The sequence below is a fragment of the Rhodnius prolixus genome, unplaced genomic scaffold, assembly GCF_049639745.1.
Source record: "Rhodnius prolixus isolate KJV_2025 unplaced genomic scaffold, Rpr scaffold_2, whole genome shotgun sequence".
Lineage (NCBI taxonomy): Eukaryota > Metazoa > Arthropoda > Insecta > Hemiptera > Reduviidae > Rhodnius > Rhodnius prolixus.
In genome coordinates, this window is record NW_027411592.1 from 32,677,432 (window position 1) to 32,705,134 (window position 27,703).

Sequence of the window (27,703 nt, forward strand, 5' to 3'; positions counted from 1 at the left end):
GAGATTCAGAACTGTTAATTATAAAAATTCATTAATTCAATCCTCTATATTCTGGAATTCTTTACCTGCATCTTTAACCAATAAAAAACTATAATAGCAACGTTTAATACTGAATTATATATTTATTTAATGCAGCTATTGCTATTCGAAGATGAAGCCAAATAATAAGTTTAATTATATTTAAATTTAATTTAATATCAATTAATAACCCTATAATGATTATTGTTAAATAATTAGAAATTATGCTGCTCTTGTTTCTGAGCCGTCTTTGAAAAAATAGTTATGGTTCGTTTAGTGATTAGTTAGCAGATAGGATGTGGTGTGATTGTGGTGTGAATGAAGTGGGGGGTGTCAATCCCGGAGCAGGGGGTGGCCAACTTCCGGTCTTCGGGGAGAGACTTCTTCGCTTACTTCAGGAGCCACTGTATTCTGGAGGGTCTGTGTTGGGGTTGGCTCCCCGACTTAAGTGTGAATGGTCGTATGAAGGTTGTGTAAATAATTATGTAAGTAGTTTTTATTTATCTTAGATTAGATTATTAATGTGATGCCAGCAATATCAAGTACTCCATCACAAATCGCGATTGATATTGAGAGTGAGTAAACGAGGGAATGCATTTTAGGTATGATTTAATGAGTGTGACTGTATTTATTTGGGTGAAAGTATTATATATACATGAGTCTGTTTTTTATTAGAATGATTGTTTTAGATTGATCGCAGTTTAAATAATTTGATTTCCTCTTTGGTGCAATATAGGGAACTATTCCTCATTCGTAAAGGGCTATTATGAGGTAGCGGTATATGAGTAATGGATTCTCAGGCCAGTGCATGCTATAAGCGTTCCGATACCGAGAGACTAGTGTAGTGTCATTAAGAAGTATCACTAAGACAGGTGCGAAGGAACTTAGATGCTGAGCACCTTTAAAAAAACACACAATAAAATTATAATAATTAGTAAATATTTGTAGTTTTTTTTAAAAATCCTTTATTAGAATTTACTACTGCAACGGTTGTTGCAACAAGCAAATATAGTACCTGATAAAAAAATAAAAGAGAAGTGAGAAGTCGTGGGAAGTACGAGTGGAAAAGGCACTCAGTGGTGTCACTCCAGTAACGTGCTTTGCTCTCACAATAAGAGTACGTAGATCACGAGGCCATCTTCTCTTCAATCTCCTTAGAGGATTTCCTGGTAATGTGGAGGAAGATAGGTGTTCTATGAAAGGGTTAGGATGAGCTGATGTAGAAGAATGAAATTTGAGAAAACGAGTGTTAGCAAGACCTGTAATGAAAAGGACTTTGAGGTCATTATGGATAGTGAGGTTAGATACATAGAACGTTAAGAAGTTTTCGAAGTGTTTTTGACTGTAATGTCTGGAGGCGTAGTGAGTTGGAACGCTTAGTCGATCCCCATACTTTGATGCCGTATGACCAAATAGGTCACAGTAACAGTAGATATAAGAGTCTTTTTATTATGTAGGTTAAGTTTCGAACGTTTGTCAAGTAGTCTGGCGAGAAGTTTGTAGCATTGGTTAGTTTCTTGTCTTTTCAGTCTAGTATGGGGATTCCATGTCAACCGCTTGTCTAGGTTCAGTCCAGGATAGCGTACTTTGTCCACAGTTGGTATAGGAGTTTGGTTCAAGACGATGGGAGGTAGGATTTTCCGTCTGAGAGTAAATACTATAAATTTTGATTTCGTAACGTTAGTTTTGATTTGTAAGTGGTTGATGTGTGTTTGTAGAGCTCGTGTAGCGATAAGAGGATCGGAATGAGGAAATAAGATCGTAGTGTCATCAGCAAAGGTGGAGAGGATGGTTTTTGGATGTTGAGGTATGTCTACTGTGGTATATAAGGAGTAAACACTGCCATGAGGAACACCATCTCGAGCTAGATGGATATCAGAGTTTGTTGCTCCACAGTTGACTCTGAAATATTGATCTTTTAGGTAGGATTTGAGGATTAGGTAGTAAGTATGAGGAGGAATTTGTAAAGTTTAAAATGTATTTTGTACAGTTTTCGCATTTATTTTAGCAAATTTCTAAAGTTTAGCACAGTGAGCTTTAATTACTCTTATTTATTGAATTTTTTCGTTGCCCTTAAAGGCAAAAGTTTCTCTTTCTCTCCCACCCTTATTTACGGAAGTAAAAACTGGTAATGAGAAAAAAAATGAAAATATAGCACGACAAAGGGGGTGAGTACGGTGAGAATAATCACTTGAAAACAGAAGTATAGTTAATTGAAGAAACTTCTAGTCAAACTGAATGTCACTTTGAGGGAATATGACAACGGTAGCTAAACAAATTTGCTGTATTGCTATATTCGTTCTTAATGAAAAACTGTTTTTATAGCTAAAATGAGCTATAAAACAGTGCAAGTTGAAGTGACCTGGTGTGCTATCATTTTAACTAAATGTTATTTTGTAAGAGTTAAACTCTCAAATTCTCATATTGCAAGTTGTTTTATTTAGATTTTAAATGGTTATCGTTTGTTGTTTTGTCATCATGTACAGTTTATGTAAATAAAAGATTTCCTCGACCTTTAATATCTACGAGTTTTTAATATTTTTAGAATTTTCCTGCTTTATTTTTCTCTGATTTTCTTCTAAATTTTCTGGAGCTTTCAGCTGGTCGGACCCAACCACATTTAACCATAATAAAATAATAATAACAAGGCTCCATACCTCATCTTCATAAATGATCTCTTGCTTGCTTTCATCGATGAACTGAAGCTTTTTAATAAGATTTTCTTCTTGTCTTAGCTACTTGAAGTTGCAGTCAACATAGCGACAAAGAGTTAAATGACAGCAAACGTCATTTCATTCCTTTTGCCGCAAAAAAATACATCTCTTGTAACTAACTCAATTGCCAGAAAACGTGAGGTAGAACGAATCGTGAGAGCGACTTAGAAACCGAAAGTAAGGACCTAGCTTTTAGCTGTCATACAAAGGAGATCTGTGGACAGGCTGTAAAATTCTTAGAATTTGCAAGGAGCCAAACTCGAAATGTTATGGATGTTGTTTTTCAATTCGTACGTCTGAAGCATCTTGGAGAAGGCTTCTGTAATATGGAAGCCGAAATGCAAAGTAAATATGTCATCCGTTTAGAGGTGACCCTGTCCCGCTTCATTAGCGAGTTTTGCAAGAAATTTCCCTCTTATGAAGTAAATGTTAATACTGTTAATTCAAGAAGATTATGGCGGACTTTCCTTTCTACCCTGAGGTTGCCCTGAGCAGCTCCTGGCTGCCGTTTTCTTTCGCAAACCAGCTCGCAGTGTCTTAGGAGGTCTTGTTTAGTCGCAAAACAATTTATCGGAACATCGACGTCATCTCGAGAGTAGTAGAAAATGGAATATCACATTCCTTCTTCACGCAATATCCGGCTTTATACGTAGTATTGTTATTACCTTGAACTATCATGGCGAAGTGCCGTTTTGGTGCATACCAAAGTGCCGCTGTGGTGGATACAATGTTTAAATGAATAATGAATTAATATTAAAATAATATTTATTATTCAGCTTTCTTGAGACATTCTTCGGAGTCAGTGGAATCAGCATGAATTGTTTGAGGTTATTGAAGTTATTACTCTCTGGCACAGTTAAGCGGTGTCGTAACCAGGACTCAAACTGGTACCACTTACCTTAAAAGGTTGCAGGAAAATTGTAGAATGGAATGTGATTCATTAGCTTAGGAACATTCTCACCGTTTCTTCCCTTCCTTTCTCTGTCAGGTTGGGTTAGCTCACTGACTTTCTCTGTTTAATTGTTAATGCAACTTGCAGCTTGGTCTATTGCTTCAGCAAGAAAAGAAAGATGGCTGATTGACCCTGTTTATTCTACCGCTGTAAGTTTTGAGGAAGATTTTTTTTTAAAGCAATTCTACCTTCTCATATTTTAGGACTTTATTTTGGTTATCAAATTCCGTTTTTAGTGATGAGTAAATTATTTTAATGGTACCTTAAAATGAGCGTCAGATTTTTTGACTAGCAGCACAAACAACTTTAATTACAAAAGTGCGCTATAAAGCTTTTTATCTACAGTCAAATACCGTTCGGTAGCATATTAATTAGTTATAAGTTACGCAAAAAAACAAAAATATTTCACACAAAGTAATAAGACTTTTAATTTGAGTAAACTTGAAGTACGATATATAAAAAAATGGTCCAACACTTCACGACTTAGAATTAAAAATTGTAAAAATTGAAACAGAATTGAAACTGAGATATAATAACTATTCGGTTCAGTATTCAGTATTTAGCATTCAGTGTTCAGCATTCAGCCATTACATTCAGTATAACAGCGCTTCAATCGATTTGCTTCGTATTTAGAACTTTATGGCATTCCTTCTAATAATGTAAGTCGGAATATAATTGTATTAATTACCATTTAATAACTCTTAAAGGAAAGCTTAAGCCTTTTCCTTTCCATAACTTCGCCTTTTTCAGTAAAAGTTAAAGAACTAGATGTCTGTAATAGTTGTTTATAGCTATCTAACATACATATGTATATATCAACATTCAACTGCTTACAAATGGTGTTAAACAAATCATTTTTAAAAAAAGTTCTCATCGACTTAACGAAACCTGAATATACAAATATTGTAGAAAAATGATATTAACTTCTTCACAAGCGCAGTTGTGATTAATTCATAGTTTTAATGGACCGAAGACTTATCTCTCGGCTACCTCTGGAAGAGACGAGAAAACTGTATCAAATACTCTTATTACCTTTCTAGCAAAAACTTGTTCATCTACATAAGCGTCCACTCTGCTTTCTCCTTGCATGATTCTGTGTGAGACATTGAAATTTGAGTGTTTTTTTATTATCTCTGTGTGAAATACATTTCTGAAGAGCGAGTACGGATTTACTGCTTGTAATTGAATATATTTAAAATAAGAAGTGGATTTTATCTTATGAATTTCTACTTAGTTCATTCCATGAAAATGTGTTCCCACTGATCCAACTACTTCATATGCTTTACAAACGGCGGGTCTTTCATCCCTATTAAAATAACTAAAGATTTCTTCTTAAACGACACATTATTCCAAAGTATTTTTAATTAAATTAACCCAATAAATAAATAGGTTTTATGAAAAGTGAACAGTTAACCTATTTTAAGAATAAACCTTTATAAGAGTTATGAGGTAATTCTTTTGCCAACTTTTTTGAGTAATTTGTTAATAATGAAAGCATTAGAGGGAATCTGCAATTTTAAAATCTAAATTTGAGAGTTAAATTCAAGATTTAAGAGGTGCAGTCAGGTGTAAAATGAAAATTATGTAGTTCTTGGTGAATTGTTGTTATACTCGAGTGTAACAGATATTGCTGAATATATTTCAAATTTGGATGTTAAATAAAATTATAAGATGAGCTTCTTCTTCAGAATGAGACCACTGCCAACTTGTCCACATGTCCTATATTTTGATGGCCACGTTACAGCCGTGTTCGTGTTTAGCTTGCAAGGTTAAACAACCCCAAACCAAAAATTAAATACAAAATTTTATATCATTTAATCATGACATTATACTATAAATTATACACCATAATGGCTTAAAGTAATTGATCATCATATTAATCGTTAAGAATCATATGGAAATTCTACTAAATCAAATATACAGATAAAACTAAATTTTGCTTTATAAATTATACAATTTTGATATAAAGTAGTGCAGTTCTGAGTCTGGTTTCAACACTACAAGCAACCAGCCTAATGGAATCCGGTTGAAAATTTGTGTTTTTCCTGTTGCCGTAGTAACCTCCATTCATAATTTTGGAATTGTCTGGTACAAAGGGCGGTTGCAAACAATTCAAATCCAGGAAATTCCGTTTGGATTCGTGATGAACATTTGCAAGGAATTTCGCCAAACTGTTCAGTTAAGAAGGATTTATTATTGTTTTCTAGATGGTTGTTTCTTCTTGGAGCGAACTTATACTACAATAAATCTATCAGATCTGGATTGTCACAAAAAAAAAAAAAAATTACAATTATAAAAGAGGATTTGCCCTATATTTAAAAGAAAATTAGGGAATTTTCTCTTTTATAGAAAAAGAGAAAAAAATTGTCAAATTTGGGTGTTTTTCAACGTTTCGCTTTTTCCTACAGCTGCAAAAACTTTTGACGTACAACCCTTAAACAACTTCCTACCAGACAGTTGTAATGAACGCACATTTTTATCAATTTTACTAACTTACATTCTAATTCCATTCATTTTTGGTGCATTCTAATGCCATTCATTACGTACTAAGTGACTGGAAAGTATGTGAGACTTTAAGCAAATACAAGCTTATGTTCACTTACTTAAAGTAATAAGATTTTTGTTACTTTTATGAATTGAAAGCCATGTACAAACTGATGTCACTACAAAGTCTTTCACTATGGAAGTATATTGAAAGAGATTGAAAATCCAAAATATAATTAGAAAATTATTGAAAAAATTTAAAGAGAAAGACGAATGAATTTTCTCTTCAAATAGGAGAGGATCTTAAAAACTTCGAAGAGCCTTAAAGTTCGCCTTAATAATCAAGCTTCAATGTCAGGATTCCATTCTGTGTAAACCCTGTAAAGTTTGACTCGCAATAGGGCTAAACTGCCCAGATTTGTTTAGGGAACAGCCGACACTGAGTTACAAATAAGTCAGACGAGTTTGCTCTATGTATTATTGGATATAAAATAAATAATCACCTCTTCTACAGCCTACACAGATATAATTAAAACGTTACCATACTGTATTCACTTCTTCAGGGAGAAGTGAAGTCAGATGTTACATCTGTAATGGACATAGCTAGATTGTTGCCGACTGCACTGAATTAAAGGAATTTTCATTATGGCTCCTGGTCACAAAGCTGCGGATTGGTCGAAACCTATGTACAATGGTTTCGTGCTTAGCTTGCAAGGTTACATAACCCCCAGCTAATAATTAGATACAAAATTTACAAGAATTGTTCATCTGAGATGACCAGGAAGAATTCTAATTCTGGTACACAGTTTGAATTCAAATACAACAAATAGGTAGTAGTTTAAACGCTATTATTGATGGAGACAGTCCTTTCCTCTAGTTAGTGTAATTGGTTACAACTTAGTACCTTCCAGATAGAGCGAGCCAATTCGTACAACACCCTGTGTTTAAGGCTTTGGGCTGACCCAGTTACTCTCGATTGTTAGCCTTCAATAAAGATAGAATTCTTACTTTACCTAATGACACATTTCTTAAGAAAAAAATTCGTTTGGATTAGTGATTCACTATCTGCAAGGCACGCAACCTTTCGTATTTATAGGAAAGAAAAAACTGTCCATTAAAAATTTATATATTTATTGCAAAATCAGCAAGTATCTACTTAAACAATAATCATTAAGCTAAAAATGTCTCTCTTTTGGATCGCTCTTTCACAACAAAGCTTTTTGTAAGATATGGTAGGAAAGCTCTTTTTAGAATGTGCGGAGGAGCAATAAAAATGTATCACAGACAACGGGGCGAAAATACAAAAAGATTAAGGCGCTGTTTTAGACGTTTATCTTAAGTTTCTTGTAAAATAGTAACAATGATTACAATTTGAACGAATAGTTGTATGTTGAGTCGAATTTTTAGGATTCCTGAATCTTCTCCTGATTTATCAGGTTTAATTAGGACTTCTTTTCCTTATCTTAAGCAGGTGTGACATTTCTATTTTACCAATGTTTGCAGAAGCAGTTTTTTTACTTCATTTCAGGTGTTTTTTTGTAATCGCAGGAAAGATAGATATTGTAGGTAACTTTTTATTTTATCATAAAAACAGTACAACCTCGATTAACCGGGATTCGGATTAACCGGGATCATGTTGAGTCATCATAAGAACACCTGGATCGGCGCCGAAACAAAAGTTAATTTTCGGTGGCGACAGGAAAGGTTTTTGTCTTCCGATGTAACATAACTGTAGGCGTGGCAGTAACTATTTTATACCTGATTTTCTTGAAGGGTCATTATGCATGTATGTAACCCAAAATATGGTGCAATTAGTACTGAATTTCTTGGGATTTACCACAGTCTTACAAAAGACCATAGGACTTACGTGTCGTAAATGGTTGATTTTCAACTTCACGGTTATATTTAATATTTTTATGGAAAATTATCAGCATTATTTTAATCTTCCCAGAGAGCAGCCTGATCTCAAGCTAGTCTTCAGTGTTAATCAGTTCGTCCTACAAAAAACATCTTTCGTTTGCCCTTTCGGTCGAATTTTTATTTCACTTACGCAATGGAATCCGTTAAGTTGGTGCTAAACGTAAACTTATTTGTTTATCTATCAAAGATAAAATCCACATCATCGAAATTTATTTATTTATTATCGAAATACTGTGTATCCGGTTTAATCTGGATTTCAGTTTTCCGGGGTGGGGGTATAGCCGGAGCTCAGCCCGGTTAATCCAGGTTGTACTGTATTAGCTTTGACAGCCTTCTAATACCGCACTTTTCTTAAACTTGTACAGTTATTATTGTTTGGGTTACAATGGATAGGGGTTATAACAGGTAATATACCATTCTAAAAGCAGATGCCGTGAAAGGCTATGGAATGAGGTTGAAAAAGGAGCCATGAGAGTGCGATCACATGACCTTCATCACCCAATTGTATGATAGCCCATATAACTAACGTGAACTGATACCTAGAACGTACCTAGACTGCTTGGATATTAATCTGTGGTTTTGCCGCTGCTAGTGTTTATCGCGGAAGTAGACGGCCATACCACTGTAAACCGTCCTACTTAGTACCTCTTTGCCCAATACTTTGGGATTCGAATCTATGTTTGTTTTTCGGATCCGGCTGAATCATTGTTTCAAAGCATGGTGGTAACTTTTCCATATTTTTTTTTCTATCAATATTTGTTCAAGGCGCGATTGTCAAGGTCACAGTCACTCGGAGGTTTTTTTAGCGCACTGCTTCCGCACAGAATTCTATTCTAACAGAGGCAACTACTATCCATAACCGGATAGTCTGTAAGCTGTAAGAAACTTCTAGGTGAAGAAGACATTAGATCTCCGCATGAGGGTTTGGTGCCCTAACTTCTTAGCTAATCCCTCCATAAATACGTACTTATCTCAAGTTCATTGAGATACATTTAGTAATGTAATTCAATGTTAATTACGAGATTGTGACCACTTCTAGCACTTATACAATTCTGTAACATTTTTAAATTCAGTGATACATTTTCTGGGATTGTCCTTGTGACTATCTTCTCTCCTTAGAGCAGTAGGGCAGTTAGATACGTATGTTTCCTCTATCCGGCTTTGGAGCTTCAATGTACGTTTCCATCGATTCTCATTTGAAGGGAGACCTTGGGCTCGAATGCTTTTTATAACTTCTCTTCTTTTTCCAGGTTTGCCAAGGATAAGTTTGCAATCAATCTCTTAGGAGAGCGTTTTAGTGGACACTCCACTTTTTACTGTCGTCCAGGAAAAGTCTTTTACATAAATGGAAGCAATCCCGCATTTTTTACCACACCTACTATTAGTGAAGCGGTTCATTTTGGCAACCACCTGGAAGGACATGGAGATTGGGTAGTGGGATTTCTTCCATCTTTACCACGATCCATTTAAGGCAAAGTAAGGCCCCTCTTAGAGTTCTGGCTTGATTTTAGGAATTTTTTACTGCTCTGAATACCCTCAATTTAACAGAAAAAAAAGTTGTCATTCCAATGCAAAGGATTTATTGTCTTGACAATATTGTCAAGTCAATATTATTGACAACTATCTTGCCTCTAAGTCACAAAATATTTACTTACATTTGGATTCCGTGATATTTATGTTTGGTATCTTTTATATTTATTCGATGGTTGGCATCAATGATCTGGCTATTGTCACCTCCAGTCATTTTCGGTGTGCATTCTCGTTCGTGTACAGGTTTCTGTCTTTAGTTGTCATGTCTTGAGAAGCAGGACCCACTCTGCACCTCCGTACGTATCTTTGAATTGTTAACCTAGGTCTCAATAAGTTTAAAAAGGTTGAAAAAACATGATTTTGGGTAGTTGATTTTATTAGACTTGGCTAACCGCAAAAAGTCAACTTCCTTGAAAAAGTGGTTATTCCAGATTCTCTGACTGTAAGTATATGAAAAAGTAATTCTAAATGTTACTTTTCTTCATAGTCTGCAATAGATGTAGTAATGGAAGCTTTGGCCAATCTATATGAAGCAAATGAGCAGTAAGAAATTCAAGGCTTGCTACAGCTAGTTAAGCATTCTAATTCTCACTTTAAGCTCGGAAAAAGCCTAATGGACTAAATGGTACCAACAACTACAGTAACGTGCTTCGTGTCACCTAGTAAATAAGCTTTCACCTTACTTAACTACTTATCAAGTATTTCTTTGATTGGTATCTTTGATATAATTTGTTTTTATATATCTTTAATTGGTGTTATTTTTTGATTAGGAGGTTCTTGATTAGTCAACAATTCTGGCCATCGTTTTCTAATAAGATTATTCGCTCTAATAATGCCATCTTCAATCTAAGTGCAGCAAAACATTATATGATTTCTTATATAAATTAATATTATTTTTTGTATTAACATTCGTATTTGTGGAAGTACAAGGGTGGTGCTTATCTTGTATTCACTTAAAAGTTGTTTTTAACTCGATAAAACTAATTATTTAATAATTGAATTTAAACATTATGCTTAAATAAGAATAGGTTGATTTTAAACTTTCTTCTACTGGTCCGAATGATGTATATTCTCATTTATATAAAATTATTATGATTTTTTGTTTATTTATTAATTTAAGGCGCGTCAACATTTGAGGTTATTGTCATTCGGAGCTTTGTCAAGAGCACTGCCCGCATCTAGACAGTGATCTGAAAGTGCAAGGGCCAGCAGCTGGGTTCAAACCCGGGATCTCGACGTTGGAATCCAATATATGATACTGGATACTGGATATACTGAGCTGATCCCTTCTTAAATATATTATTTAGTATTTGGTTATTTTGGTTGTGAAATTGTTTCGGGGTAAAAACCCCCTCTCCCTTCTCATTTGCATGAATAATTATTGCCTTTCAATTGCACTTTTATCCCAATTTTATTTAACTGCAATTCGCTAGTTTGATCATTATTATCTGATTAAAAAGACTGTTAATAGAAGACATATATATCTTAACACAATATTTATTATGTTAACATATAATTTATCGCTGAAGGTGTCGGTTTTAAACCGAAACATCCCACAAAAGAAGAGAAAACACAGAGAAGTTGCGTCTACTCATCTAAAACTCTCTTAATTACTCCTATTTCTGCATCTTTGGTTTGATTTTATCTCTCCCACATCCCCTCTTTTATTTTCCTCAACGGTCCTCTATCTAAACACATACGTTGTTGGAACAGTCCGTTTGTATGTGGTTAAAACTGACTAATGCTTGTTTTAAACCAAAAGTAACCGAATGCATTCGCATCCAATTTACACAGTTATACAAACTAGATATATCAGTTTTTGATCGGAGTTGCAATTAACATTATCTTTTCATTAGGTTATATAATAGTAGAAGGTTAGAGTAAGCAATAATAACGTTCTTTATGATGTGAAGAATAATCCAAAGGCTTTACGAAGTCACAAATTAGAAAAGCGAATAGAGATCTATCAATATAGATTAAGTCTTTTATTATAGCTTTCATTTATTTGTATCAGAGATTCAAATAATAGTTTTGTTTGTTAGTTTCAGTTTATGGATAAACTAACTTCAGTCTTCACCAGTTCCACTTTGTGGTAAATGCTTGCCAGCTCCCTGTTGTATCCTATCGACAAAGTAATTTGAATAACATTATTTGCAAATATGTTCTAGGGAGGACGAAGGCTTCATCAAGGAGGAGGAGAAGCCTCTTCCAAGCCATGAGTTCCAGAAGAAGGTGTGGCTATTATTCGAATACCCGGAGAGCTCGCAAGCGGCCCGCGTGGTGGCCATCATCTCCGTCTTCGTCATCCTCCTCTCCATCGTCATCTTCTGCCTCGAGACCCTGCCAGAATTTAAGCACTACAAAGTGTTCAACACGACGACAAACGGTACCAAGATAGAAGAGGACGAAGTGCCCGATATTACAGACCCGTTCTTCCTCATAGAGACTATATGTATTATATGGTTTACGTTCGAGCTGTCCGTGCGGTTCCTCGCCTGCCCGAACAAACTAAATTTCTTCCGCGACGTTATGAATATCATCGACATCATCGCCATCATTCCCTATTTCATCACGCTGGCGACCGTGGTGGCCGAAGAGGAAGACACGACGCATATTCCCAAGGCCCCAGTTAGCCCACAGGACAAAAGTACGAACCAAGCGATGTCTTTAGCCATTCTCAGAGTGATTAGATTAGTGAGAGTGTTTCGAATATTCAAGTTATCGCGGCATTCGAAAGGACTACAAATCCTCGGGCGAACTTTGAAAGCTTCGATGAGAGAACTTGGGTTGCTTATATTTTTCTTGTTTATAGGTATGTATTAGTGAAATTCAGTGAAGTGATTTTTTTGTTTCTTTATCTTAAATTTCATTAATAAATAGACCATAAAATTATATGGTCGCAAAGAAATAAGTATTTTGAAAAGTGTGCCAATACTACAGAACTAGTACAGAGGTTGTAGTTCAGAGTCCAGGGTGTATCCAAAGCGGGGCGACAATATTAAGGAGGTTGTGGCATGTGGCAACGCCGGTGCATGACGTCACAGGCCTGGCCGGAAGCCAATCAATGCTTGCGTTGCCATGGTTACCGCGGATGCTTGGGCGACCAGGTGACAGCGCACCCCCTTTTTATCTGCCCGTCCAACACAGCAATAAAACTTTTGATATTACTAATGTGTTCAGTTATCTCTTGTCTGCTTTCTTTTAAATACTGAATCGCAGTTATCAAGATATTGCCACTTCCTTCGTAACATTCCACATGAGCAATGTACTATTCATTATGAAGTGGAAGGCCGGGATTGTATTATATTCAACCAATTATTATATAATTTAGAAGTGGTGGCTCTAAATCTAAATGAATCGCCCTTATAGATAGTTAGTTACCAAAATAATAGACTTTGCAACAAAGGCTTGAAGTGATACCATGAAAGCCATGGAAATCCCCCCTAGTGATCTTTGCGGGCGGTCGCAAAATTCTGAATACTAACGAAGAAAACCACCTACAACTTATTTTGTGATATAATTGAGAATTAGATATTTTAATTAGAAATCATTTATCTAACATTCATTGGCTTTATTTCTGAAGATGTCTGTTCACTTTATAATGGAACACTGAATCCAATTTCAATCTTCTAAATGCGAAGAAGGAATATTTCTACGGCTTTGGCCATATTTGTGGCAAAACTGGACCTTTATTTTTGAAGTTTTTACATTACCCTCAAACATATTTTGTTATTTACTGTACAAGTGAGGAAAATGTACTTTATCGCAAGAACTCAAGTAATATCCTCATAAAAGAGAGTTCACTTCTCTCAAGTTTGCAATATTAAATATTTTTTGAAATCATTTCAGTACTTCTGAAGACGTACTCTAACTACGAAGAAAACACTTGAGTAGATTATTGGATTAAGTTTGGATTAGCTGAACTTTAGAAGCGTAATTAATCAAAATTTATCAATTTATGGTTATTTACAAACTGCAAAATAAAGCAATTAGTAAATATGCTGAGGTGTACATTTGTTTTGTACTGGCTTGAGAAAAATTACCTCCTTCCTAGACAGGAACCGTCTGGTCGATGATATATGGGATAATCAGGGATGTGAGGACATGTTAGTGATACCCAGTAGGTTGTGGAATCTGTTGTAATGTTGTTGTGTCAGGTCTCTTCCGATTGCAATGTTTTAGGTCACTGGGTAAAATCTTGTTTCTTGACAGTACTGTACTTATTACTAACTTATAATTTTAAATTTTAAGATATATTCATTAATAATGCATTTAATGATCTATCAAACTTATTATATTAAATTATTTTCTTTGTGTGATAACTTAAAATATGAGATCAGTTACATGTACTAGCAGTACTGTATAGAACAGTTATGGAACATTTGTACAATCACCAACGACGAAAGTAATTATTTTTGAAATGTTTACAATAATCGTACCAACAAAGTAATGTAATATTATAAATTTAATAGATTTTAAATTCTTTATTAATAAGTACCATCGTGAGTTGAAAATCATTAGTTAAATATTGCATAAAATTTTAGACACTCCTGCAGTGAACTTGGTTTGAAGTTCATCAGGATTCCTTTGATGGGCCAGCAGTACCATTAACGTCTCCTTCTTTTCTATTTGCAACTCCCCAGAGAACCCGAAAAAAACTTTCCCCTAAAACACCCAAAATTTAATTAAAAATATTCTGAACTACAACTTTCTGAAAATTCTTTTCACACTTTATAAAATTTAAATTTAAGTTTATTTCAAGTGAAAGAGATGAAATAAGCAATATTATAGTACAAATAGAGGGATCGCCCATAAAAACAATAATAGTAATCAATTAGAGTTGCCTTAAACTATAATATTACTTAATTTCACTTATTTCTTCGAAATTTTAATAAAAAAAACTAATAATTATTTACCATTAATTTAAAGAGAAGATAAATATGATACACTAATTTTGTCATATTCATCTCATTCTAAACGATATTGTTGATAAGGTTATCCGATTTAAATAATATTAGTTTATTTGAGACATACAAATGTATCTTATCAGTCATATTTTATGCCACGTCTAATTAATAAATTATTTTTTACTTTCATAATAAATTACTTTTCAGCAAATTAAAAAAATATATATTACCTACTGGGTATACAGGAAATCTAGATATTATTTGAATTTATTAAATAATATTAATCTATACTCAATATATTATTATAGAGCTTCTTACTATATATTTTTTTAATGATCAAAGAAGCAGAGATGCTTAAACTTAAGTATGCTAAAAAAAATAATGGCATCAATTCAATCTAAGGGATTTAACCCGTTGCCGCATACTTTTAATTTGATGATCGTGCTCAGAAACGCACTTTTATATTCGGTATTCGGCTAAATCATTTGGTTTATTCTTCTTTTGTACAAATTTGTTAGTAACTTCCACTATTTCCGGATGATGATTTGTTGTTATGGACAGAACGTCCCGTTTATCTCGCCATTTCGATACATAAATTTGACCTCGTCTACGCCATATATATTCGCCCTTTTTTAACTTCTTTGTTGTTACTTCTTGAGGATTACCTTTTCTGTTAGGACGAAGCGTTCCGGTTGTGTGTGTTTTATGTTTTAGCAGCTCTTTTTTGACAGCTCGACACAGTTGTAAAAATTGTCCATAAAGAGATGATGTCCTTTATTCAAATATGGCTGCATTAAACGTAAAACAAGATTACTTGTTTTGGATGTTTTCTCTATGTTATGTGATTTTCCTTCACAAATTTCAATATTTAGCACATATCCGTCCGGCGTATTAAGTTCAAATAGTTTTATGCCATATTTTACTCTCTTTTTTAATGTATTATTCAATAATTAACAAGTGTATGCGTTAGTACACTTCGTACTAACGCTGTACTTTTTTTTATTAATTAAAATGTGCACGACGGCTATAGACGTCGTTTGCCTACATATCAACAAAGATCGGACGGCTATAGCCGTCATTTGCGGCAACGGGTTAATTTACTTCTTTGTTTTTCTTTACTAATTAGGGGTTGAATAATAGAATTCCACTCAAGTAGAATTTAGATTTTTTTTATTATAGTAGAGTGGATTAACGATTTCATTCATAAAATTATTAATAATAGTTACATTATTTATTTTCAGTTTAGTAACGTAGCAATGGTTTTTACGCAGTATAGTAAAAATTAATAAATAAATTAAAATAATTTAAAAAAAGAAAGATCCATTTATATATAGTATAGATAAAAATTATTTAAAAATAACTCATGGAAATGCAAATAACATTTAGAAAATAACCACATTTGACAAAATACATATTAAAAATTAGAAAAATTAATATAAAAAATTGCTCTATTCCATATATTAATATAAATAAATATGCATTCCACAAATATTTCACAGTTTAAATTTGTTTTATAAACTATAGAAGATTTCCAACACAAATACTAAGAACTATATTTACAAGCTATAATTCTATAATCTATAGTTTTTTTACCTTAATACAAATATTAAAACTGTGGGATGTTTTAAAAATATTTTTTTCGCTAACTCCGCGGTGAACACAATAATATAATGTACTTGATGGAAATTTTATAAATTAATATTTTTATCAATTCCGTTATTATTATTATTATTATATTATTCAACATTGTTATTATAAATAAAAATAAAATAAATAATAAATGTAAATTTACATAAACTGTTGTGTTCCCCACGGACGTAGTGCTTGAGTTTGCAAAGCAGTAGCGTACCCAAGGGATGGGGTGTAAAACGGAATATTACATTCAAATCATCTCATTTCTTTTAATTTATTGATTTTTTTGTTATTCTTTTTTTAATTCATTCATTTTTCATATTTAATGTAGTATAGTGTACAATGAAACGAATATGGTTATGATAATTTTTACATAATCTTTATAATTAGATTTTTTTTTTGTTGTTTCTTTTGTAGATAACTTATTATATATAATAATAATAATGAATAAAACCACACCTGATGAATCTGCAAGTGATACTGCGCATCGAAGTATTGAAACAGTGACCGCAACTTCACCGCAAATGTTACAAAAAAAAAAAAAAAAAAAAAAAAAATTAAAAAAAAACCCTGGGATTGAACTCACTCGATACAATTTCTTCATAAAGTCAATATATTATTCTTACATCATTCCAGTTCATATCAATCTGTTTTGACTTCAGGTTAAGCGGAATTACTTAATTGCATGACATTTAGTGGCCTTGAACAAAACAGAATAATCTGGTGTGACGCTCACATGACTTTTTCTTACCACTATCCTCAAGGTTATATACTTACCACTTCATTGGGATTCCATATATTTGGTTCATATTCAATTCTTACCAACATTACACACCTGATACAAACCAAAATTATATAGAAATGTAACCTGTTAACCACATCTCTCCAAACGAAGAGAAACGAATTTTTCTGGAAAGAGAAAAAAAGTAAAAATTATAAAAATCTAATTTAACGTAATATAATATGTATTACAAAGTTTACAGGAAATCTCGAATGTAAGTGTAAACAGGAACTACCGGTTCTCTTAAGCTCAGTGTTGTATTAATTAATCCTCATTAACGAAGTGCGCAAAATATAGAACCGGAAATAACACAGAAATCACATTTAGATTATTCCCTCTAACAGTCGTATAACCGTAATCTAACTTTTTGGGCAAATTTTTGTTTTAGAAATAAATTATAGATTCAGTTTTTCTGGCGGGCTTTACGTCCAACTACCAATTAGGTGTCGTGGAGGGAGGCGACTAGCAAACATACTTTACTGTAAATTTCTTTTATTAACCATTAAATAAAATCCAAATTCAGTCCGGGAATCTAACCCAGCAACAATACATCTTAGCTTTTCGGGTCTAGTCTCTTAACCGTTCGGCTACCGTGGCGCCATATAGATTTAGTTTTGTAAACACTATTTATAATTTCAAAATAATGTCAGAATCTATTTTCGAGAAAATTTCAGAATACTGACAAATCTGTTCAGTGGTACTTCCGGAAAGCAGATTTACTTCAGATTTGGTCCCAGATTTTGTTATTATTAATATCATACAGGTATTTAAGATATTAAAATTCAAAAGAAGTACACTTCTAGAGGGAAATTAACGTATTATAATAATGAACGCTAAATGAATAACACAAATTATCTTTTTATTAACTACTTAATGAAAAGGTTCTCCACCATGGAGGAATGTTTAGGTTCAGGAAAAATGTTCGTTAAGGGCATAGTGAGATTTAGGCTCCGCTGAAATTAGAACATTGGTTTGGCCAGGGTATTTTAGGACAATTAAAGCATGCAATGGTCTTGTGAATTGCCAATGGTCTATGTCTGGATCCCAAACCGCTCGGAACCGCTTTGGCGCGATATATTTTGAGGGGCAAATCGCTAAAATGGCCTACCTAATGACCTAACTGAGCGATTAGCTCTATAAAGCGGCGCTATTTACTTTTGTTGATAAAATAATTCAATGTTTTCTCTCTTCTGCTGCCCTTAGTTTTTTAACGAGAGGAGCGAATCATTTCTTCAGAATGGCTTTAAAAATTTAGGATGTTACAACCTTCCAAGTAGATCTACCAAATACATTGGTGCCTGCTTATATTAATTTACTTAGATTTACTTCTCCGGTATGTAAGCTACGCTGTTGTGCATTATGTCCCGTATTTGCTGAGATATAAGAAACCCCAAATGTAAGTCGCCACCCATACCTTGTTGATTTACCATAATTATTTAAAAAAAGTCATTTAACTATTTTAGTAGCTTTAAAACTTGGCCATCTCTAAAAGCCCTCAACCATTTTACGATTTTTTGCGGTAGCTTTCCAACCCCAGAAATCCAACAGCTTAGTCTTTGGTCTTCCAATGTTCAGAAATCTGCCACTTTGTAGAAACCGTCCAATAAAATCTTTGACATCCCTAGCCACAAGACCCCGTCCATCACCTTCTCCTTAATGGACGACTTGAGTTTTGCCAAAAAAATACCCGGTTTTCCACCCTTCTGAGAATATTTCCTATCTCCCCTTAATTAACAAAAAAGTTTTCCTATTATTTTACTCTTCTTTCGAGAACAGTCTCTTTAATACCATATCTGGGCAGATATTCACCCTGACTTTAGTCTTTCTAGAGGTAAAACTGTTCTTCTTTTACTTCAGTAAGCCCTAGAAAACACCTGTTATTAGCAGCCATAATCCTATTGTTGATCTTCTGTAAAAGTTAGGGGGGGGGTTGAGTTGTCTTGTGAGCCATAGCAGTGAACTCCTTCTACCTTCTGAAATACGTACAGACCGACTTGTAGGTTCTCTTCAACGGGCGTGGCACGACTTCAATACAAATACTCTTCATTTTCTCTTCGTTTATTTGGAGGCCCTAATTAGAATGCTGCTTTTGGGAGCAGCGACAGTTGTTTTAAAATGGACTTTTTTTTTATTAAAGTTCTAGCACAACATTCAAATAATTTTTGTTTTCTAGTCCACTGAATCAGATAACATTTCAAACTTTACATTTCGTTTGGGCACCATCACTAGACGGTCAAATTCTCTCCAATCCTTAACTGAAGGAGTTTTTTCTTTTTTAAAACTTTCTCGACACTAATTATTACAATGTTCTGCAGTACTCTTATAAACTTTACTTTAGAGGTGTTGGTGTAGTGGTTAAAAAGATAGATTAGTAAATGGAGAACCCTAGTTCCAATCCAGCGTGTAGATACTTTTTATGTGTCAGAAAAAATGGTTAATAGTATATGTTTCCGTCCCAGGACACAACCTAATTGGCAGCTGGACGTTAAATTTGGGCTATTACTTTACTTTACTCGTAGATAGATCTAGAACTTTATTTAAAACAATATTTCACATCAATTTTAATAAGAAACTTCGGAGGCGGCCATTGAAGAATCCCCTCTGCAGTTCTATTCTTAGTAATGTATGGTTCTCTCTTTGATACACACTGTTTACGTGGCTTCATATTAAATAGTTTTTAAACTTAACGTTTGAGGAAAATTCCACAATTGGAAGTACCACTTGAATAAACTGATTTTTCCATTTTCTTAGGATTTTATTGGCTAGTACGATTTAGTCTAAAGTTCGGCATACCCATTAATCTTAACGTACATCTAAAGCTTTTATTAAAATATTTTTTTTTTTAGTCCTACGTGAGAGAGGGGTTCGCTTAAGAGGAAAGCACGCAAGCAAACTTTAGCATAGTTAAATTTGTACCAACTTTAGTGGCAGTAAGTAAAGTAAAATAATTGCCTGTTTTTCAGGCGGGCTTTACGTCCAACTACCAAATTAGGTGTCGTGGACGGAGGTGACTAGCAAACATACTTTACTGTAAATTTCTTTTATTAACCATTAAATAAAATTCAAGGCCTAAGACCGGGAATCGAACCCAGTACCACAATGCATATTAGCTTTGCAGGTCTCGCCTCTAACCGTTCGGCTACCGTGGCGCCTAAATTATACTAAACAGTAGCAGTATAAATTAAATACTAAATTTGAAATTTGCTTATATTCCTCTTACTATCTTACGTAATTAGTATTTCTTAATACTTTAGAAAAGTTGAGTTCAATTTCATACATGTTCACTCAAAATACCACTTTTGGAAAACCGCAAATCCTATAAAAATCTATTCAGTTAAACGGTACTTTCAGTCTGCCAAGTTTTCTCAAATTTATAATTTTAGATATACATTTAATTCTTATGAATATTTAATGGATGATTGATTGATAGGAAAGAACAGTTATGACCTTAGTCAAATTTTACAGAAAAAATCTTTCAAATAAAATTTGAAGAACTACTCCAAATAAAGTAAGTATATCTAGCTTAAAAATAGTCATACGAAAAACCGTTTTTGAGAAACTTGCAAAAAAAAAATGAAAAATAATTTTAAGAAAAGTGGCATTTCCCTGCCGATGGTTAATTGTGACTAAAAGTACAATCGCTCAATGAAATAACTAATTTAGAGTTTCTGCGCAAGCGCAAATCAATTTGTTAAAAACATTTTCTTTGTTTATTTTTATCAAGAAGGCACAAAAGTGATATTTACGGTAAAAGTCAGATATTAAAAATTTGGCGTCTTAGTGAGAAAAAGGAAAAAAGAAAAAGTAATTTTTTCTCTCTCTCTCTTGCCAGTAAAAGAAAACAAATGTTTTGTTTTTGCCAATTTCAACAAATAAATGAAACAACAAATGTTTTACATTATTTGCCGAAACTTACAAAATGGGTAAAAACTATTTAAAGAAACATAATCGCTAAAGTTAACTTGCGGCAAATAGGTTCTTTTCTAAAGAAACTAGTTTTTTTTTTTTTTTGAAACTGAACATGCGCATTAAAGACATTTTTTTGAAATATATGCTGAGCCCACAAATATGAAAGTACAAATGTGTTTGTACATTAAATATGTTGCAGCTACACATAAAACTACAAAATGAAGTTTCAAATCCAAGAGATCCCATGTTTCACTAGATTTTAGCGCACAGTTATTCAGCTATTTTTATTTTATTTATTTATTGTCTTTTGGTTTTTAATAGTTTCTTAATTTGCTCGAGTCGGCATTAACGATAATATTAAATTTCGTGTATGTAAATGAATAGCGTAGATATATTAAAGATTCAATTTAGCGAGGAATGGGTCCAGAGCAAAATTCAACTCCTTCTTTGTGCCAACGTTTCGGCAAATTTATTGCCTTCTTCAGGGCGTGGCTATGCGGGATGGTTCAGTTAAAAATACAAAATTAAACGTTTGATTCGAAATGCTCACTTGACTTACTCTTGTTCCTTGAAAATAAAAAATTCCTTGAAACTATTTTATGGGAAAAATTCGTTTAAAACTTCAAAGTTTATTCTGTCAAAACGTCGATTTAAGTCGATTCACTGACGTTGTTCTGACTTTCACTCATTCTTTTCACTCAGAAACACAAACTAGCCCATTGATTTTGTATAGTTCTGGAGAAATTGCAATCACGGCACATGTACGTAAAGAATCTATTTACTGGAGTTAAATTCTATTGTATAGTTTTACTGAATAATTGAGACTGATTTTGTAAGTTTCGGTTCATAATGTGAAACATTTGTTTCATTTTCTTGTTGAAACTTACTTTTAAAAAAAACATTTTTTCCAAACCTGGAAAGCGAGTGGTGTCCACAAACAGAGAACTTTATTCCAATACTATTATTTCTAAAATATTTATGTCGGTAAGTCTACAATAATCTAATGTTGCGGGATGGTAGAGGGTTGTCTGTTAATTTACTTTTAATGTGTTAGCCCTAATAACATAAAAAAAAATTAAAATAGCAAAAGCCCAACATTCAGCTAATGATTTGGACGAACATATTTCTATGTTAAATGCGGTGTGATGTAGAAATATTTTCCAAAAACGAAGGTTTTTTGGACGTTGCCCACATCTCTTTAACTTGCATGTTTCCAAGTGGAAAGTGTAGTAATAAATCAAATCTAGATTTCATTGAAATTACAATGGCTTCGTAGATAAATGTTGTTATCAGAGAGAGTCATTCAAACTATTTCGAAGAGATTTGGTGTCCTCTTTTAATCAATACAATTACGGTCTACCTACTTCAGGACACAAATGTTTTTTTAAGCAAACACAGGAACTGATTTTTATCCGTCACAGAATTCATCTTGAGTGGTAAGGTTTACTAGGTTGCTCGATAATCGTAGGTACCGTCTAATGGGACAGATCGTCGTCCAATGTCCAAGAGAAACAATCAACGAGAGTTGAAGAGATTCCTCCGGTGTGAAAAAAAGACATTTCCGTCTAGAAGAGCTGTTGACTTAAGAATGGGAAGGAGAAACCACTCTCTGCAGCCTCTGGCCCTGGACCAATAGACGCACTTTCCCTCTTCATTTGAGTCTGCATAAAGAGCCACTCAGACAAGAAACCACTCTGATCTAAATTACATTAATTAAACTGCTTAATCTTAACGAGGCGACGTCGAGTTAACTTCACGACTTGAAATCCAACACGTTTCTCCAGAATTCAACATTCGTCATCATCGCCATTATTGCTCACACTCAACGCCGAGACTATCATACATTCACACGATATCATCATATCAAATTCATTTTAAATATTAATATCTAATTACAATAAATAATACACAGTGCCGAATAAATATGGTTCTCATATAATATAATTTGTCATAATTCTCTCCTTACTTCTTACACTCTATTCCTTTCTTTCTCAAACGTGCATACGCACGTTGCAGTGACTCTGGCAGAGCTACAGAATGGTTCCCTCATAGAGGATCTGCAGCCACTGTGGTATAGTGCCACATTGTCCTCGAACGCCTATACGATTAGCTGTTTACTAATTACAGCAAGCCAAACTTGGTGGGAGAAGCTTATTAGGAACAATGCTCGTTGGTGGACAGTGTTGTCTGCGACAAGAGACTGTCCGGAGTCGCCATTGCACAGAAAAAAAGTTCCTGACGCCATTGACTCAGATGTTGACACGCCTTAAATTTAAAAAAATAAGAAGAAGAGGTATCAAAAAAAGAATCAAATGTAGAGCTAAATTTCCAAATTTGGGTAGTTCAAGATTAAGAGATTAATTCTCGCAAATGGCTCCTAAAACTATGTGTAAAATTCGTAAATACGCATTTATTTAACATTTTTCGAGAAAAATTCGTTTAAGAGAATCTGGGGTAGGCTTCCCTGTAAGGCTATATTTCAGTATAAAGTATGGCCTTACTTATAATTGAACTTGACTCAAAGTTGGGAATTTGAAGAAGATAAATTAGAATCTTGAATGGAATAGCATTAAGAGAAAGTGGCACGTGTGATCACGCCTTTGCGCCCGTTATTTGCGATATTTAGATTTGTTTTATTACTTTCAATTTTAATTCAAGATTTTGTGTTCTGTACGTGGGAAATCTTGGAATGAAATTTCTCTTTTTGCACACCAATGAGATGTACTTTTAACTAGTTCTGCTCTTACCTTCAAAAGCATAATTTTCAAAAATGTTCAGTCAATCCACATATAATAAAATTTGTTTAACTGGGTACCCTCATTCTAAGTTCTGCAGCTGTAATCTTGTAACACTCAAAATGCTGTTTGTCTGTAAATATATCGATCTGTTTCATTCTGTAGGAAGCTTTCAAAATTAAAATACCACAAACTAATGAGCGAAATTGTTTAATGGAGGATCCATAATGTGGAATCATCAAACCATCCCTTGAAATACTTTTTCTTTTTTTGTAACTAAAAACATTCGTTGTAGTCACTGTAAGTACTTATAAATATTTTTTAATCAATGAATATTTCAGAAGGTTGTTTACATAAAAAAGAAATAAAGTGTGTCACCATACCTGGGTACGCTACTGTTTTAAAAATGTGTTAGCCGTGCTGAGTTAGCAATGTTGGAGACAGCAGCCTAGTCTCCGCATTGGAGACGGCTATAGCTGTTTTGTTGTGGCCAATTGTGTGTGTTAGTGGTGTGCAAAAGCTATTGCATACCTAGAGTGCGCGTTAGTATGTATGTGCGAGCGCAGTATGCGAGAATGGAGATATGCATTGGCTAGCGTGTTGCAGGAGTGATTCTCTTCTCAAGCGCAGTCTACTTTGCCGAGGCAGGCTCTGAACTGTCATTCTTCAAGTCGATTCCAGACGCCTTCTGGTGGGCTGTGGTCACTATGACAACTGTCGGATATGGTGACATGAGGTAACTTATCAACCATTCTTTCAGGTGTGGTGCTATTCTCAAGCGCCGTCTACTTTGCGGAAGCCGGCTCGGAAAATTCATTCTTCAAGTCTATCCCTGACGCGTTCTGGTGGGCGGTTGTGACAATGACTACCGTGGGATATGGGGACATGACGTATGATGTACTCTATTTCAATTAACGAATTTAGTTTGCCCTTTTTAGTTTTTTGGTTTTATCTACCAGTTTTTTTGATATTTTTTTTTTGTTTTTCACATTTTTAGTTTTTCGTACGATTCTTTTTTTTGTTTTAATATTTTTTATAAAAATAAAATTACATATTCTGCATCCCATTATTACAATGTCATGTACCGTTCTTTATTACCTGTTTTTAATTTTAAAAGAAATTTGATTTATAACTCACCCCTTAGTTTTGATTGCAGTGACTCCCTGATTTGAAAGGTTGTCTGCCGCGTAGTAAGCGAGCCTTAGGCCGCCCACAGACTGTAAGACGAGGATGGATGTTGAAGAAAATTCTTTGTTTATTACCGCGAACGACCCATTTCATCCATTTATCCTTTCTTCTATCAAATTCGGATCGATTTCATAATAAAAATCGTAAATAATTTTAAGGAATTCGTGCTCTCTGCCCTTTAATTTAATGAAAATATTAATAATAATTAACATTGCAATGCATTCCACATTAAGATTCGGTTTATTTTATATTTTTTATTAATTGAGTATTATTATTTGTGTAAAATGAAAAGAATGTGCTGTTAAATGCATGACGATGTACTTCAGTATTTTGACTAGTGTTTGGGTCGTAAGGGACGCTTGCAGAATGCATTGTACCTTACCCCATCAGTCCCAGCCCTAAATGTTGTACTGTGTGTTTCTTCCTTTACTCTTACAAACTCTAGTTCCGGTCGAAGCCACTTTGCGTGTTTTACTGTCACCCTACACCTTTCAATCCCATCTTTATCTTTCTATTTTTACTCATTTTTCTTTTATTTTTCTCTCTTTTTCTCTTTTTTCTCACTCAATCATCCCCAAACAACAACAAAATCTGTGTATTTTCCATTTTCTGTGCCTTTATCATGTCTTTTTCTTCGATGTTGTAAGCCGGTGATATGAACTGTTTTGCTTGAGCCCGTATTTTAATACATATATATATATAACCCTTTTTTCTATCCAGTGGCAATCGCTCGTCTTCACTTAAGTTCTTTAATTGATAATTATATATATGTATATGTAAAGTCTCTGAAATGGAGAACAAAGAATTTTCTGAAACTACAGTGTGGACGTGTGTAGGAGGTGGCTCCTGATCACATTCAGCGCTTTGTTTGTAGCTTTTTTGGAAATCCTGCACTTACGTTGTTATTCACACATTAATTTTACATATCTTACTTTCTTTTATTAACTAAACTTTTATTTTAATTTTTAAGAGTTTATGTTTAATACTGTTTATTTTAATTTGGAGCTTCTTCTTTATATTTTTAACTTCTATTGGTAGTTGAGAAGATGAGGTGATTGCTAAGGGAATCACCAGCTTCTCTTGTGATTTGCATGGCATGATCGTATTTAAAAAAAAAAAAAAAGTAAATATTTTGTTGATATAGCGGAATATTGCTTCAGCCTTGTTCCTCAATGTGGCAATGTACTTCCTGTGTACAATCTTGACTGTTATCTTTACATTTCCTCCTTGTCTCTCTCACAGCCGTCCCAACTTTCTATTACTCTCCATGTTTCTGCTAATCCTGGCCATATCCTCTTCTATTTGCCTGCATGCTTGTTACCTATTTGTCATGTATATATATACATGTTGTTTGATATGTGTTGTTGTGTGACTGTGTGCGACTGTGCGTGTGTATGCGGGCGCGAGTGTGGGTACTCTAGAGGAAGAGCAGCACGAATAGGCAGTAACGAGAGGGATGCTGTGTTGCAGGCCGGTCGGGGTGTGGGGAAAGATAGTGGGCTCACTGTGCGCCATTGCCGGTGTGCTCACCATCGCCCTTCCCGTCCCAGTCATCGTCTCCAACTTCAACTACTTCTACCACAGGGAGACCGATCAGGAAGACATGCAGTCCCAGAATTTCAACCACGTCACAAGCTGCCCTTATCTGCCCGGTACCCTTGGTCAGTATTTCACTAATTATTTTATACTACAAAAAAATATTAAAGAGTAATCTAAAAAAAAGTATATAAATAAATTAATAAAAACTAAATAAATAAATAAAAATTTAAATATAATAATTGGTCACTAAATATTAAATACATTTACATTTTGATCATGTTATAAATGTTATTTTATTTAAATTGTAAGTGGAGCTGCAGGAGCCTGACTCTTGCATCATATGTAATGTTACCAAGCAGTGCAGCCACCCTGCGCTACTCTCCAGATCTAAAAGAGATTGTAAATAGTTGACGTAAAATGACACAAAAAAATAGATTCATAAATGTTTGGATGATCTTCACAGTTCGGTTTTAAAAGTTTGTCATGATTAAGTCAGTCTTGATTGTCTGTAAAGCGGTCCGGCCTCCTTGAAAAAATAGTAGCCCTATCGTAAAAAGATTATGAAATTTATAAATTTTCCAAAACTGACTTACTTTTTAGAACGATAATAATCTACAATATTTATCGAGGTGTCTGACTGTTTATGCTAAGTTTGGTACTATAATTCCTTCTTCATTACGGATTCAAAACAACCACGAAAACTGTTCATGTTTTCTCTTTTCTTTTACTTTATTAAGACTTGTACAACTGCTCAAAAATACTAGAAAATGTAAAAGAGATGAGTTGTAGTAGTCTCTCCGTGAGTGGATAGATGGAAATTTTAGCAGGAGAACTGACGACTGTCACACTAGAGATAGCTGACTTTACTTACGCCACCGTCAGAAACTTTAATTAGGAAGGCTTGAATTAAAAGTTTCGAGAAAGAGGATTAAGATTAAGATTGCTTTAGGGCGGTTCCACCAGAAAGGGGAAGGAACGCAGGCAATCCTTCGAGTAAGAGGATAGTTAGTTATAGAATTTTAGGATCTTGTGAATAGGTTGGTTAGAGACGTAGAAGGAAGTGTTGGCAAGCGAGGATTTTGGATTGAAAAGATCGGATGCGATATAGGTTCAAATATTTGGCACAGTAACTAAGCAATAAAAGTCCCATATTGCAGCTAAGAGTGAATAACTCAGCTTATCCATGAGGAAACTACAAATAATTAAGATTAAAACTATATTAGGGCGGACTCTTAAGTACTCTTTCCTTAAGCAATAATCGCCAGTCTTAGAAGCAATAAAAATTATTATCATATGATAACTGTCCTTGACTATAATATAAATATTATTATTCGAAGAAACTTGTATTTTAATCAGTTTTTGTAAGAATCAACTCGTCGTGCCATCTTGCTATG

The 27,703-nt window shown here is 34.0% G+C and overlaps 1 protein-coding gene across 13 annotated transcripts in view; it reads left to right on the top strand.

Annotated features, from left to right (window-relative positions):
- Sh (Potassium voltage-gated channel protein Shaker) overlaps positions 1-27,703 on the top strand; it is an 820,486-nt gene that overhangs the window by 762,107 nt on the left and 30,676 nt on the right. For 9 of the 13 annotated variants that reach the window (XR_012455544.1, XR_012455543.1, XR_012455542.1 and 6 more), the window contains 3 exons: positions 11,787-12,430; positions 24,343-24,472; positions 26,241-26,431. Coding sequence is in view for 7 of the 13 variants with exons in the window: in XM_074118980.1 (XP_073975081.1) it covers positions 11,787-12,430; positions 24,343-24,472; positions 26,241-26,431 (965 nt within the window). In the remaining 6 variants the exon portion in view is untranslated. Of the gene's footprint in view, positions 1-11,786; positions 12,431-24,188; positions 24,319-24,342; positions 24,480-26,240; positions 26,432-27,703 lie in introns of all 13 variants that reach the window. The other 4 variants (XR_012455548.1, XR_012455547.1, XM_074118978.1 and 1 more) reach the window with 3 other exon arrangements.